Source organism: Pogona vitticeps, chromosome 4 (assembly GCF_051106095.1).
Source record: "Pogona vitticeps strain Pit_001003342236 chromosome 4, PviZW2.1, whole genome shotgun sequence".
Taxonomy (NCBI): Eukaryota; Metazoa; Chordata; class Lepidosauria; order Squamata; family Agamidae; genus Pogona; species Pogona vitticeps.
This window is the reverse complement of record NC_135786.1, coordinates 216,289,056-216,304,315: the sequence shown is the minus strand read 5'-3', so window position 1 is coordinate 216,304,315 and position 15,260 is coordinate 216,289,056. Positions and strand designations below refer to the sequence as shown.

Sequence of the window (15,260 nt, the reverse complement as noted above, 5' to 3'; positions counted from 1 at the left end):
TGCCGGCCACAGAGACTGGCGAAACGTTTGGAAGAACAACCTTCAGAACACGGCCAAAGAGCCCGAAAAACCCACAACAACCAATAGTCAAAGCTGTGTTTTTTCCAGTAGCGATATGTATGAAAGTGAGAGCTGGACCATAAAGAAGGTTGATCGCCGAAAAATTGATGCTTTTGAACTGTGGTGCTGGAGGAGACTCTTGAGAGTCCCCTGCACTGCAAGGAGAACAAACCTATAAATTCTGAAGGAAATCAACCCCGAGTGCTCACTGGAAGGCCAAATTCTGAAGCTGAGGCTCCAATACTTTGGCCATCTAATGAGAAGATTCCCTGGAAAAGCCCCTGATGTTGGAAAAGTGTGAAGGCAAGAGTAGAAGGGGATGACAGAGGACGAGTTGTTTGGACAGTGTCATTGAAGCTACGAACATGAATTTGACCAAACTCCAGGAGGCAGTGGAAGACAGGAGGGTCTGGTGTGCTGTGGTCCATGGAGTCACGAAGAGTCCGACACAACTTAAAGACTAAGAAAACAACAAACCTCTAGGAGGTGCTATTTCCCTTTTAAACACATTGCATCCTCCATTGCAATGTTTTAACATCCCAAAATACTCGTGCTTTCAAACTAGAAGTGGATCTAAATTAATTTCTGGTTGAATCCCTCTTCCTTTTACACTATGGCAGTCTCTATGACTCTAGAAGATTCCGGGGGAAGAAAACTGGTCCACAGACTACAAAAACTACCCACCTCAACCTTGCATACAGATATCAAGCATCCTTTTTAAGGACAAAGGCAAACTCCATCAAGTTCTGCATTTTGCTTACACAGCATCCAACCAGATTCCTATTTAACTCATTCAAACAGCACAACATACTGGATGATTTTTAAACAAGTAAATACATAAATAAATGTCAGGAGAATGGGCCAGATTTGACTTGAGCACTAATGGATGGACATTTCAGGTCTCATTTTGGTCCATCCTCTTCATCCCAACAAGTCACACCTAATTCAATTTTGTTCTTCTTTGAAATGTTTTTGTCCTGCTTTTGCAATGAAATGTTTTCAGACATGATCATACCACATTTAAATGAATAAATACTGCCGCTTCTTAGGAATGGACCTCAACAGATGGGAAAAACTTGACATCTGAGCGTTCAGTCTGGGGGCAGGCGGTGCAGCATGGCCTCTCCCAATTTGAAGAGACACTTGTTTAGCAGGCTGAGGCAAAGAAGCAGTCCTGAAAGCAACAAAATCAGGGAGCTAGCCAGGGGACAGATTGCATTTGTCTTCAGTGTGGAAGGGATTGTCACTCTCAAATTGGCCTTCTCAGCTACACTAGATGTTGTTCCAAGACCTCTATTCAGAGCATGTTACCATAGTTTCTGGAGAATGAAGGATGCCTACACTGCTACTTGTACTGTATTGTTCATTAGTTATATACGAATAACACACCAAATATCTATCTTGAAATATAACATGACTTCATAAAGGCATTTTTCAATTACAATTTCCAGAGTTCCCCAACCATCATAGTCACAGCCTTACTGACATGGGAATCAGGCACTTGATAGTAAAAAACAAAGAGAGAACTAGGGAAAAATCACACACATACCCTAACTCCAAACACTGCAGACAAAGGGTGAAAAAGTGGCACCCACTATATATATAATTAAGCCTATAATGCTTACAAACAAACACTAAACAATTTTTAAGGCATAGTGCTTTATTAAGTTAGTTAGGCCTACAAAGCAGCGATGACTGTAGAAGCTTCATCGGATAAGAAAAACAGGAAGTACAGAGCCATTATGTAGGAGTACAATTTTGGTGTAGAGTTTTTTTTCTGGGCGATACTATTTCAAACTCCAAGTGGGTGGCTCCAAGTTTCCTTCGAAAATATTGTCTTCAAATGCTAGACAGAAATAAATTTTGTATTACAGCAAAAGGTTCACTGAGAACTTCGCCTCAGCCACCTAGCTTCTAATAAGAGCATTTCTTATTACATGGAATTCACATGGGGGGGGCTTCACCGCCCACTCCCCCAAATGGGACAGTCCACGAAATAGGTGTCCTCTCCATTCTGTGTAGCTCATAGGACCGGCCCTGACACAGCCTCTTCCGGCTCGCGGAGGTGAAAACTCAGGAGAATCAGAATGCATATGCATATGCATGCGCCTCTCTTCCTCAGTCTAGCGCTATGAACGGCCCGATAGGGGGCGCCACCGACCCCTCCGCTCGCCCAGCGGGAGGCGGTGGCATTGACGCGCCCCTCCCACCCCACATAGCGCGGCGCGCGCACCGACCCGACCTCCCTCTGCTTAAAAAAAATACACGAGTGACGTAACCACGCCGATGCGCGTCCTCGCTCTGACCAATTGTGGCCAAGCTCACACTGAGGTTATTCGTCTGCGAATGAGAGGCGAGCTGCTATTCGCTGGGGGGACGAGCGACGTGCCCCCCCCGTCGTATGCCTTCCCCGAAGCAGCGCAAGGAGGAAGGGAGGGGAGAGAGGAGCCGCTGGAAGTTAAGATGGCGGCGCGTGTGAGAGTAGAGTGCTGACCGAACCCTTTCCCGCCCGTCGCCGCCGCGAGCTCCTCGTTCCGTCTTGTCTTTTTCTGTCGCGCGGAGCGAAGGCTCCCAAGTGTGACCGAGACACCCAGCGACATCCTGAAGGAGACCCCAAGTTATCCCTCGTCCGTCCTTCTTCCTACCCTCCCCCCCACCCCCAACAGCCCGTCCATTTCCTTCTTGTGCGCCCGGCCCCGGCCCGCCTCCCTCCAGGGAGGGGGAGCGCAACATGACATCGATCCACTTCGTGGTGCATCCGCTCCCGGGCACCGAGGACCAGCTCAATGACCGGTGAGGAGGGAGGGGAGGCCAATCAAACCCCCCCACCCCACCCGGGGAGGGGAGAAAAGGAGGAAGAGAGGGAGGAGTCCCCCGTGCGTGAGGGGAGGAGCCACGTATGTTTGGGTGACGAGGGGGGGGAAAGGCGGAGAAGGGGGGGCTCTCTTGGAGGGAACCCCTCGCCCCACATGCAGCGTGACCGAGTTGGGGGTCTCGCCACCGCCGCCTCCCCCTCACTCGGAGCGCAGATCGGGTGCTTGTGGGTCGGGTGGGTGTAAACGTTTCAGCCTCCCCCCCCCCGTGATGTCTTATTATACTTTGTGGGAAGCAAGGAGCAATCTTACCCCTGCTTGTTTAGGCCCACATGTTGCTCAATGCAGCTTCTCAGAATAAATATGGAGAACTTTCCATCTGGAAACTTATTGCTGGGGCTTCTGGTTTCTGAATTTGCAAAGGATGAAGTGAACTTCCAATTTCTTTCTAGGCAAAATTTTGCCAGATTGTGGCTTAGGCTATTCCAGCTCTCCCTGTTGTAGTGTGTTGATCTGGATATTTCATATCAAGCATTATCTTGTTTGGCTTCTTTCAATTTAAAATCAAGTGCTGCGACAGTGTTTGACCAGGATAGGCACTTCACTTCTTGGGATGTCAGATGGGATTATCCAGATTGACACAGTGGTAAAATGGGAAGAGAGCCTTTCTTATCCAACTCAGATGAAGCCATTAAAAAGAGATGTTCACTGTATAGTATATATTTGTGATATGTCTAAAATGTACATGTATGTTGTATACCATTTCTTTATTTCAACAGTAAAGTATTCTAGATTAGAACAGTTTTAAGGGGGGGCAACATGATTCAGGTTAGTGATGTGAGAAAATAATGTGTGTGACTCTGGAATATATAATTATAATGATGTGCTGTTAAGAGAATTCTGACTTTGCGAACTCTTTACAGGATTTTTGAGTATTCAGAAGTCGTTTATTACTTCTTTGTCTAAGGCAAAGATTTCCAAACTACGGCCTGTGGGCCACATCCGGCCCGCCTTGCCTTTTGATCCGGCCCAGGCATAGGAAGAGGAGGGAAGGGGGCCCCAAGCGATCTCCCACCTCACTTGGGTCCCCCTTTCTTCCTTTGGCCCATGAAAATATGTACAATGTATGATGTGGCCCTCATACTGAGAAGTTTGGGGACCCCTGGTCTAAGGTTACACACACTGGCTTTTCTCCCTGCAAGCACAGTGGGGGAATCAAACTCCATCACCCGCTGGCTACCCAGTTTACTAAACAGAGGTTATGGAGGGCAGGGAGAGCTCTTGAAAAAGTAGGTCTGTTTGCATTGTGATTGGCAGGGTTGGGATTCTAAGCATCTTATATCGGAAGCATTACTAAAAGCTAGCTATGTGAATTTTTCAGTATTTAGTTTTCTGTAATACAGTAATTATGAATAGCTTTTCTGGATAGATAGCTATAATAATTCTTTAATGACTTTGGGAGGTAAAATTGGGAAGTAAGAACAATGGAGTAGATACTGTATCTTTAAAAATTGAATTATATCTAGCCTTTGTGAATACATATATATCTAAACTATTATGTGTCTGACCCTAGAGTACAAGCAGGGAAGCAGTTAAAAATATTGAATGGGTGTATTCCCTTTAAATAACTTGGCAGCACACTGCAGCAAGTATCATGTGTTGAAAGGAGGAGTTTGGCTGCAGACTCAGTAGTGCCCATGAGTTTGAGATGTTTTTTCTAAGATAGTGTTGTGGAATGGTGGGTATATAGTACTGACAGTGTGATGCAAGTATATCAGCATTTTGATATATGTCCGTTGCAAACATATCCTAAAACTATTTACTGGAATTGTAGGTGTAATGTTTATTACGTTCTTTGGAGAGAATTAAAAAAATTACCGGTATGTTATGTTGTATTTAAATTCTATCCATTTTTCCAGGTCTTTTCTACTATTGCTACTTTTGAAGTTTAGTCTAAGATTTTACTTTCCTTTCTTTCTCAAAGAAAAGTATCAGATTTTTTTTGAGTTTATAAATGGTTAAGAGAAAAACCTTCTATATAACATTGATGTCTTATGATACTACTTAAATTGTCACTTTTAATGAAGGCTTAGGTATGCAAACATTTGACAGCAATATACTTTCCAGTTATAACTTCTTAGCAAAAAATTGCAATTTCAGAAATTTGCACCATTAAAAATGCTGCCTGCTCCTTGAATTGTAAGACATAAACAAATAGTTAAGTCGGGTTTGGTTAGCTAAGTCCATTAAAATAACTTTTCTTGGTGGTTTATCATTATTACATATGTTCATAACAATGGAGCATTTTTCTGTTTTGTAGGCTTTCTGTTCATTACAAAGAAGCTCAGGGAAAAATTAATGGTTTTCATCCTCACAACTGCCTTTGACAGATTAATTAGGCTGATAGAGGATGACTGGCTGAAGGTCACACAGTGAATTTGAGGATGGGTGGATATTTGAACAAGAGTCCTACACCAAGAGCTGTAGCATAGGGAAACTCATATCCTTAATACTGTTGCTAACAGTGGATGATTAAAATTAGACTATTAAAATTACATTACTTTTCTTACTTATTTTAATTCAGTGAAAAAATATTTTGGCATCAATTTTGCATGGGTAATACTGTACTAACATTACTTTTTCTGTGTTCTCTGTTAATCATAAAAATATGTTAATGCCATGTAGTCTATTGAGTCAGAAGGCTTTGCTGTAATATCTGTAATTTGTAATCATGGGGACTTAAGGAAGGGTATCTACTTAAAAGGTGGTTTAAAAAAGCTCCACTTACAAGCCTCTAAGCAAGAATTTAGGTTTTAGAGTTTCTTCTTTGCTTGGGGCTTAAGATTTCAGTTTTGTTTCACAGCTTAGAAGAGGGAATGGAATGAACTAGAATCAGTGATTGGTAACATGATGTATAAAAGCTTCAAGGAATTAAGTTGGTGCCTCTAAAATATTTCTGTTGGTGCGTCTGCCTTGAGTGCTCATATAACTGCTCACTATGGCTGCTGTAATAGGTTCTGTGGCACTGTCTGGTACAGCAGTTCATTTGCTAATTTGCTTGATCTGGAAGTGTTAGAATCCTGCTGCAGAAACTGAAGAATCATGTTCCCTGGGCCTGAGAACTATCAATTTAGAACCTAAAAGTGCTTAAGCAACCCTAGTTGGTGGATAACTGCTTTTTAACCTGTAATCCATTGTTCTGTTTGCCTGAAACAAATGGTGTAATACTATTAAACTGCATACTTGGATGAAACTGTTTTCTCCCCCCCCCCCGCAATATGTGCTATCAGCAGACATTTAGAAACTGTATTGCAATGAGACATAGGCCAGCATCCAGTGATACTTCCATATCCAATGGCAGTGAGATTATGACTTTAATATACTTCCATTGCATCAGTTTGTGGCAGGTTGGATAAACATTATTTTTTTAAAGTTAAATGGATTCAAATTAAAAATTGTTTTTTAAATTTAAATAGTTAAAAAATCCAATTTTTAACATTTAAATCATGATTTAAATTGTAAATCAAACCTACTTTGGTTTGTGGTACTAAAGACTACTCTATAGAGTCTACTGGATTTTTTGAATATACTTTTAGGATGCATAGGAGTTGCAGGAAGTGAAAATATGAATTGTTAATTATGACAGAAGTGCACAGCTTCAACAAAAGTATATTGTTGGGTATTACCCTGTGTGAGCTGGTCTTGGTTCATATTGAAATAGTGGTTAGGATCTTATTATGTCGTTCTGTTAACAGACGGAATTCTTTCAGTGGAGCTGAAAGGAAGGTAATTTCTCCTTGCATCCTTAAAATTTGCTCTGGGGGCCTTGGAAGCCTTTTGAAGAAGATTTTCAGGTGATGAGTAAGGCTGCAGGAAGGAGAAGAAAGAAATCTTGAAGAATGTCTTCAATGGAGAACATTTTGCTTTGTTCTCATCTTTAACAAAAATGAGCTTTAAGCAGTGTATAAATATAGTTTGGGCTATATGTAAAATTGCTGGATAAATAAGCGGTAGCAGAATTTATGCCAGTTTGTGCACTTCACTTATATAAACTTTGTATGAGTTTCTAATGGTACATTAGTTTGGGAAATTGTTCAGCCTCCAGTTTTTTCTTGTTTGGCAACATTGTTGTTCGTTTGTGGCCCCAGAATTGAAAATGATACTTCAAAATAAAGTCTCAGAGTATTAAATAGTGTTGCATCTTTCAGAGTTTTGGATGTAATTGGAGTCCAAATATTTGGACAAGTCTTAAAGGCTTACCTGGACTTCATGGTTGGAAAACCTCACCTCTGTCCGAGTGTCACGAGTTTGAGTCTCACATTGTGTTGTCCTTCTGAAAGGCATTGGAAAGTCAGGGATAATTCCTGGGTGGAGAATTGTTTTGGAATTGTGCTGTTTGAATTAATAGCACAAAATAGACTCCTGCCTCTTCCAGTGAAAGCTGGAAAAGAAGGTGTGAGACAGGAGGCAAGTTGGGACTCGCCATCCCTCCTCATCAGTGAGACAGTGGATAAAGGGAGAGGAGAACCCTCGCCAACCTCTGATGAAGCATCACAGGAGTCTTGCCAGGGGGCGGAAGTAGAAGAGGTGACAGGGAAGTTGAGGGGGATGAACGTAAAGGAGGATAGGTCAGAAAAGACGGGAAGGAAGAGAGAGAAGGGAGATCGAACTGGGAATAGGAGAAGTGAAGAGAGGACAGGGAGAGTTGCCTTCTGGTTGGGAGTGGGTGTGGATGCAAAACCCTTGGACCCAGAAATGGGAGAGGTTGAGAATACCTAAGGAGGAAGCTGATTATAGGTAGAGGATGGTGATTCCACCACAACTCTCTTATTGGAGAGAAGCTGAAGCGAGAGAGTCGAGAAGGAGGTTAAAAGAGGAGAAAGAGTGGATAGAGAGAGAAAGGAAAGAGAGGATCAGATGGAGAGCCATGGAGAGGAGGAGACTAGCCAAGAGAGAACAGATTGAGAAAGTTTGGAGCAGGAGCCCAATGGGATGACTTTGATAAGGACGAGGCCGTGCCCCTGCTTGATGCTCCATTGGGGATCACCTTGAAGGGATGGACTCCCCCTGAGTTGCTGGGACCTTGGAATAACAGTTATAATAACCCTGTTGCATTTGATGGTTGGAAACCCCTTCTGGTCCCGTTGGGAAGAGAAAAGACACGCTCACCAGTTCAAGACACTTGTTTATTACTTGATGCAGAAGTAAATTTTCCACAGTCTTCACTGCAGTCTGTGTTACCTGAAATTATGTGAAACAACAAGACCCTACTGCCGAACCCTCACAGAAAGCTATGCCTTGTTCAAGTGGTGCTGTTTCATGATGTTTGTAGCTTATTGAAAGCAGTGGCAAAACACGCCCCATGCTTTCTCAAAACACTTGCATCATAGAAATCCCATTATGGTAAAGATTGGTATGGCCCCCTGCATTTTGAGAGGAAGCCTGTAGCTTGCTGGAGTGTACAGGAACAATTGCTGTTTCGTGAAGAATTGTGGATGAGTTTCGGTTGATACAATATAAAAAGACAATGATAATATTGCGTAGAAGGTATTGTTTATTTATCAAAGGTATTTCTAAATCACTCCTCTGATCATAAAGGCCTCTGAATTGATATGCAGTAAAACCATGATATAAAAACAAAGCAGAAACAAAGCCTTAACCTTAAAAAAAGCTAAGAATAATTTTGGAAGTCAAAGGTTTTGCAAGATAAAACAGTACTGTGCTACTGGCTGCTCTTGAAAATTCAGTAAGGATTGGAGTCAGACTGACTTTACTTGACAGAGAGTTTCACTATCCAAAACAGGTTGTAAAGGCAGTCTGAAGGTGCTTTTTTGTGTGCTGATCAACAGAGTGTCTGTTGTTTTGATTGAACCTCAGTTCATTTATGTTCAGTTTCCTAGTGAGAGCAATTCAAGAAATTAACAACTGGTGTCGATCTGACATTGTTTTTTGTCTATTCAAGGCTCATGACCCACATTCTGGGGTTCTCAAATACTTCCCCAGAGCAAAAGGGTGCCCAGGGAGTCTTGGAAGCTGAAATGGGGGCTGTTGTTTAGTCAAGTCGTGTCCGACTCTTCGTGACCTCATGGACCAGAGCACAGAAGACCCTCCTGTCTTCCACTGCCTCTCAGAGTTGAGTCAAATTCATGTTGGTAGCTTCAGTGACACTGTGCAACCATCTCGTCCTCTGTCATCCCCTTCTCCTCTTGCCTTCACACTTTCCCAACATCATGGTCTTTTCCACGGAATCTTCTCTTCTCATGAGATGGCCAAATTATTGGAGCCTCAGTTTCAGGATCTGTCCTTCCAGTGAGCACTTAGGATTGATTTCCTTCAGAATTGATAGGTTTGTTCTTGCAGTCTAGGGGACTCTCAAGAGTCTCCTTCAGTACCACAAATTCCTGTTCTACGTCGAGTTAGTTCTGAAAAGACATTTCTCTGACTCCGTAGCTCCAACAGCTTCCCAGTGATTACATGGAAGCCTTATAACCTTTTGAGGAGAAATAGAAAATCGTTAATTTTTATAAAATTGTAATAGCTGCCGGGTGGATTTAATTTAAATCACAATTTAAATTTTTAAAATTGGATTTTTTTACAACTTAAATAAAAACAATCACTTTTAAAATCTAAATTGTGATTTAAATCAGTAATTGTTTTAAATTACTGATTTTTATCGATCCCGGCAGCTGCTGATATCATCAGCCTTATAGGTTAGGCTATAACTCATGGCAGTGGTTCATAACCTTGAGTAACCCAGGTGTTCTTGAACTGCAACAAGAAACTTGGGCCAGCACAGGATAGTGGTGAAGGCTTTTGGGAGTTGCAGTCCGACAACACCTGGGTTATGAAGGGTTGGGAGCTACTTCTTTATGGCAACAGGACATCATCCATTGGCTCATAATATAGAATCAGAATATATACAGTGGTGCCTCGAATAGCGATGTTAATGCATTCCGCAAAAAACATTGCAATTTGATTTCATCGCTATTCAAAATGCGGTTTCCCATTGAAATGCATTGAAAGCTGGCTAATCCGTTCCAATAGGAACGAATTGCCGCCGCTATTCAGAAATCTCCATGGAAAACATCGCTAATCAAAACCCAGTTCCCCCATTGAAATGCATTGAAACCTATTCAATGCATCTCAATGGGCAAAAAAATCAACAATAAATTAACGAAGAGTCAGAACAAAGCCAGCCAGCGAGGGAGCGAGGAAGGAGGACGAAGCCAGCCAGCCAGCCCAGAAGGAGCGTCGCGCCCGCCCGCCCTCCCGTCCCTGCCTGCCGGGGGGCACCCGGCAGGTCCCTTTGTTCTTCTCCTCCCTCGACCCCAGCGCTGCCAGGAGGAGCCGGAGCCAGAGGAGGCCCGGCCGGGCCAACGGGAGATGGGTGGCCACTGCCCCCCGGAAGGAGCGAGCCAGCCGAAGCGCCACTTGCCACCGGCCTGGGGATGAGCGCCCGCCGCTGCCGCCTCGGAGGAAGAGGAGGTGGAGTGGGAGACGAGGAGCCAGGCGCACGGCCGCGCCAGGGCCCTTTCCCTTCCCCCGCTGCTGCCACCCCGGGAGGAGCAAGCCGGCCAAAGCGCCGCTCGCCGCCGGCTTGGGGATGAGCGCCTGCCACCGCCTCCTTGGATGAAGTGGGCAGAGGATTGGAAAAGATCAGTCTACATCTCAATCCAAAAGAAGGGCAGTGCCAAACAATGCTCCAGCTATCGTACAATTGCACTCATTTCACACGTTAGCAAGGTTGTGCTCAAAATCCTCCAAGATAGGCTTCAGCAGTATGTGGACCGAGAACTCCCAGAAGTACAAGCTGGATTGTGACGGGGCAGAGGAACTAGAGACTAAATTGCTAACATGCGCTGGATTATGGAGAAATCCAGAGAGTTCCAGAAAAACATCTACTTCTGCTTCATTGACTACGCAAAAGCCTTTGACTGTATGCACCACAGCAAACTATGGTAAGTTCTTAAAGAAATGGGAGTGCCTGACCGCTTTATCTACCTCCTGAGAAATCTATATTATTATTTATTATTATTTATTATTATTATTTATTTAATTTATATGCCGCCCACTCTACCCAAAGGTCTCTGGGCGGCTTACAACAATTGATTTGTTCAAAATTGGGCAAGGAGTACGACAAGGCTGTATATTGTCCCCCGGCTTATTTAACTTACATGCAAAATACATCTTGCGAAAGGCTGGACTGGAGGATTCCCAAACTGGAATTAAGATTGCCGGAAGAAATAACAACAACCTCAGATATGCAGATGATACCACTCTGATGGCAGAAAGTGAGGAGGAATCAAAGAACCTTTTAATTAGGGTGAAAGAGGAGAGAGCAAAAATGGTCTGAAGCTCAACATCAAAAAAACTAAGATCATGGCCACTGGTCCCATCACCTCCTGACAAATAGAAGGGGAAGATATGGAGGCAGTGGCAGATTTTACTTTCTTGGGCTCCATGATCACTGCAGATGGTGACAGCAGCCACGAAATTAAAAGACGCCTGCTTCTTGGGAGGAAAGCGATGAAAAATGAGACAGCATCTTAAAAAGCAGAGATATCACCTTGCCGACAAAGATCTGCATAGGAAAAGCTATGGCTTTTCCAGTAGCGATGTATGGAAGTGAGAGCTGGACCATAAAGAAGGTTGACTGCTGAAGAATGGATGCTTTTGAATTGTGGTGCTGGAGGAGACTCTTGAGAGTCCCCTGCACTGCAAGGAGAACAAACCTATAAATTCTGAAGGAAATCAACCCTGAGTGCTCACTGGAAGGACAGATCCTGAAGCTGAGGCTCCAGTACTTTGGCCATCTCATGAGAAGAGAAGACTCCTTGGAAAAGACCCTGATGTTAGGAAAGTGTGACGGCAAGAGGAGAAGGGGACGACAGAGGATGAGATGGCTGGACAGTGTCATCGAAGCTAGGAGGGCCTAGTGTGCTCTGGTCCATGGGGTCACGAAGAGTCAGACATGACTTAACAACTAAACAACAAGAACAAAAAAACATATTGGTAAAGTGGAACGGACGTAACATCTGAGCTTGAATAGTATATATATCTGCATTCCCCATCCTAGTGCCCTCCAAAAGTAATAGGTAAAGGTAAAGGTTCCCCTTGACATTTAGTCTAGTCGTGTCCAACTCTTGGGCGCGGTATTCATTCCCTTTTCCAAGTCATAGAGCCAGCGTTTGTCAAAAGACAGTTTCCGTGGTCACATGACCAGCGCAACTAGACATGCAACACCGTTGCCTTCCCACCGTGGTGGTACCTGTTTATCTACTTGCATTTTTACATGCTTTCAAACTTCCAGGTTGGCAGGAGAAAAAGTATTAGACTGCAATATCTGCTGGGGATGATGGGTATTAAATCAGAGGTTTGCCAGGTCATGAAAGATAGTCTGTAGTCTGAACATGATTAGACTTCTATGCTTTATCAGTCAACCTCAGTCAGCTTAAAAGCCTGTTTATGTACTTTCTTCCCTCATATTGAAAAATTTCAACGTGGTTAACTCTTCCCTGTTCATCTTTACGGCTCAGTTAATATTCCTTAGATCAGAGGTCACCAACCCCCGGTCCATGGCTCGATGCCAGTCTGCGGCCTGAGCTTGACTGGACCGCGAAGACAAACCTTCCGCTCCCCACATGCACTCATCCCTGCACAGCCTGTTTGTGCCTGGGCGCGCACTCCAGCGTGCATGCACAAGTGCTGCACCACTGTTTGCATATGTGCCGCGCAGCTGTTTGCGCATGCGGGTACCCCGCCTTCCCCAGCCGGTCCGCAGGGTGAAAAAGGTTGTCAACCCCTGCCTTAGATTACAATTATTTGCTGCTTGGTACAGGTCCTTCATTTTGCAGCTATGGCTGTGCTTTTCATAAGATTGTTTCAGTCCATCACGGATTGAAAGGATGGAAAGGAGAAGCCTTTCTATCTGTTTTGCCACCTTCACAGGTGTGTCTGATGGGGCACAGGAGAAGAGCCTTCTCTGTTGCTGCTCCCAGACTTTGGAACTCCCTCCCACAGGAGGTCAGACTGGCCCCATCTTTGCTGACCTTCCGCAAGCAGGCAAAAAACGTTTCTCTTCAGGCAAGCCTTCCCTCATTAACTGGCTACCTGTGTGTGGTTTGTTTTTTGTTTTTGGATGAATTTTTGTGCATTACTGCTTTGACTGACTTTTGAATACTGTTGTTGTTTTCCAATTTTCTATTTTCCATTTCTCAATGACATTAAAAATTGTATACTGACATTGCCTTTTGCTTTAATATTGCCTTTTAATGATGTAAGATATCTCTTTACTCATTGTTCTTAGTTTTAATGATGTCAACTAGAGATGGGAATATTTGTATATGAATATGAATATCCCCGCACAGGTGGCGTTAATGAGGGTCCAGCCCCATGGGGCCGGATGGTTCACTCACCGATCTGCTGTGGACAGCGCAATTCTCCGAATGGTTCTGCAATGTGTGATCCGCTTGCCACTCCTGGCAGGAGACAGGAGGACAAGCCTCACTGCAAGGTCAAAGAGTGGCGAGTGGATCGCGCACTGTGGAGCTATTCATAGAATTGTGTCATCCATGTCTGTGGCGGATCAGTGAGTGGACCATCCGGCTCCATGGGGCTGGACCCTCGTTAACACCACCTGTGCTGGGATATTCATATTCATCTATGAATTCCCCCATCTCTAATGTCAACTGCTGTTGTATACTCATTGTTTTCAACTTCAAATATTGTATTTCAATGTTGTAAGCCACCTTGGGTCTTTTTCAGGGAGAAAGGCAGGGTAAAAATAAATAAACAACCAACCAAACAAACAAATAAAGTATTGGATGGAAGAGTGGTGAGGTGGGTGGGTAGTAGGACATTGAAGACTTGAAAAGTAAAGATGATGTGCTAGATATGGAAATAGTCTAAATAAAGAAAAGCAGTATTTTAAGCATTTGAACATAAATTTCAGAGTAACAAATAAAAAAGCTGTGATATTTCTACATAATTTGAATGCATATGATGATGTCTTTATCAAACTACTAAAAATATAAGCTAGTTTTCAAAGTAATTTCAGAATAAGGCTTTTTACTGCTGTTACAAGGTAGATAATGGCTTTCTTTTCACAATTCAGTCTGCATGTGGTTCTGTTTGCTTAAATTACTTTGGTCTCCACAATCTACTTTTAAAGTTGTTAATGTCAGCCAAATGCTGCATAAAATTTATAGTTTGAGTAATTGCTTCTTGACCACTGAAAATGAGCTGAAGTATAGTTCTGGCTTCTGAGGTCTCATTGGCTCTGTATGTTTTTTTAAAAATATCATTATATATTGGTCTCTTGATTACGAGGTGTATTGCAACAAGAAATGTGTTGGTCAGTGCAAGTTTATAAATGCTAAATGATGCTTTGGTTTTCCTTCCAGGTTGAGGGAAGTTTCAGAGAAGCTGAATAAATACAACTTAAATAGGTGAGATTGCACTAATGGCTGTAACACCAAGGGAGGGAAAACTTCAGAGAAATCCTTGCTATTTATACTCTCTGTTTTTAGAATTGGTAACTTGAGTGTTTTAAAACTTGTTTCACTGCTCAGCTATTTGACTCACTTGGATAGGCTACCGGGGGAAGGAGGAACCGCAGATGTACCTATGACAGTTACTGTGCCATGAATGTGCTGTGTTTGGGTCTTCGCTGGTGTCCAGATTACTTCTGGTTGGAACTACCAGCATTTGCTTGACTGATCATTGCTGAGGATGCAGTGGCCGACAGCTAGCCTGCTTTGAAATTTCTCTTGCTCTGTATTTCGGATTGGGAGGGAGAAAACACTTCAAATCTGAGATCCTTTGATTTATTTTATTTATTTATTTAATTTATATCCCGCCTATCTGAATCACATAGGACCACTCTAGGCGGTCAATAATGATAAATAACGTGTCACAAAACATTAGCTGTTGGGCAATGCTTTTTCTAAACCAAGCTTCTACTTCATAAAGTCATGCACTTAAAAATACATAACTAAAAAGCAGTATCACATTGCTTTATTATGTCAACAGTTTTGTTAATTTTTAATTTTTTTTTGCCTAGAAATACTTCTGTCAATTGATCTAATGCACATTTATGGTCATTTTCAGATATTATATCCATTGTACATTCCATATGCCACTTGTTTCTTTTTTATCACTCAGAATAAAGAACTTTTTAAAATGTTACACATGCTCTCCCCCCCCCCTTTTTTTATTTTCAGCCATCCCCCTTTGAATGTATTGGAACAGGCTACAATTAAACAGTGTGTGGTGGGACCAAATCATGCTGCGTTTCTTCTTGAGGTAAATTATTCAAACTATGTACAGAGAATAATGGTCACATACTGAAACCTAACTTTCTCAAGCTCAATTATACAAAATCAGTAA

The 15,260-nt window shown here is 42.9% G+C and overlaps 1 protein-coding gene across 12 annotated transcripts in view; it reads left to right on the top strand.

The window, feature by feature from the left end:
• The first annotated feature begins 2,488 nt into the window (after positions 1 to 2,488).
• Positions 2,489 to 15,260, top strand: part of UBR5 (ubiquitin protein ligase E3 component n-recognin 5) — a 97,883-nt gene continuing 85,111 nt past the window's right edge. For 10 of the 12 annotated variants that reach the window (XM_078393629.1, XM_020783408.3, XM_020783413.3 and 7 more), the window contains exons 1-3: positions 2,489 to 2,853; positions 14,276 to 14,320; positions 15,095 to 15,176. In XM_078393629.1, coding sequence (XP_078249755.1) covers positions 2,792 to 2,853; positions 14,276 to 14,320; positions 15,095 to 15,176 — 189 coding nt within the window. In that variant the 5' untranslated portion in view covers positions 2,489 to 2,791. The remainder of the gene's footprint in view (positions 2,854 to 14,275; positions 14,321 to 15,094; positions 15,177 to 15,260) is intronic. The other 2 variants (XM_078393631.1, XM_020783414.3) reach the window with 1 other exon arrangement.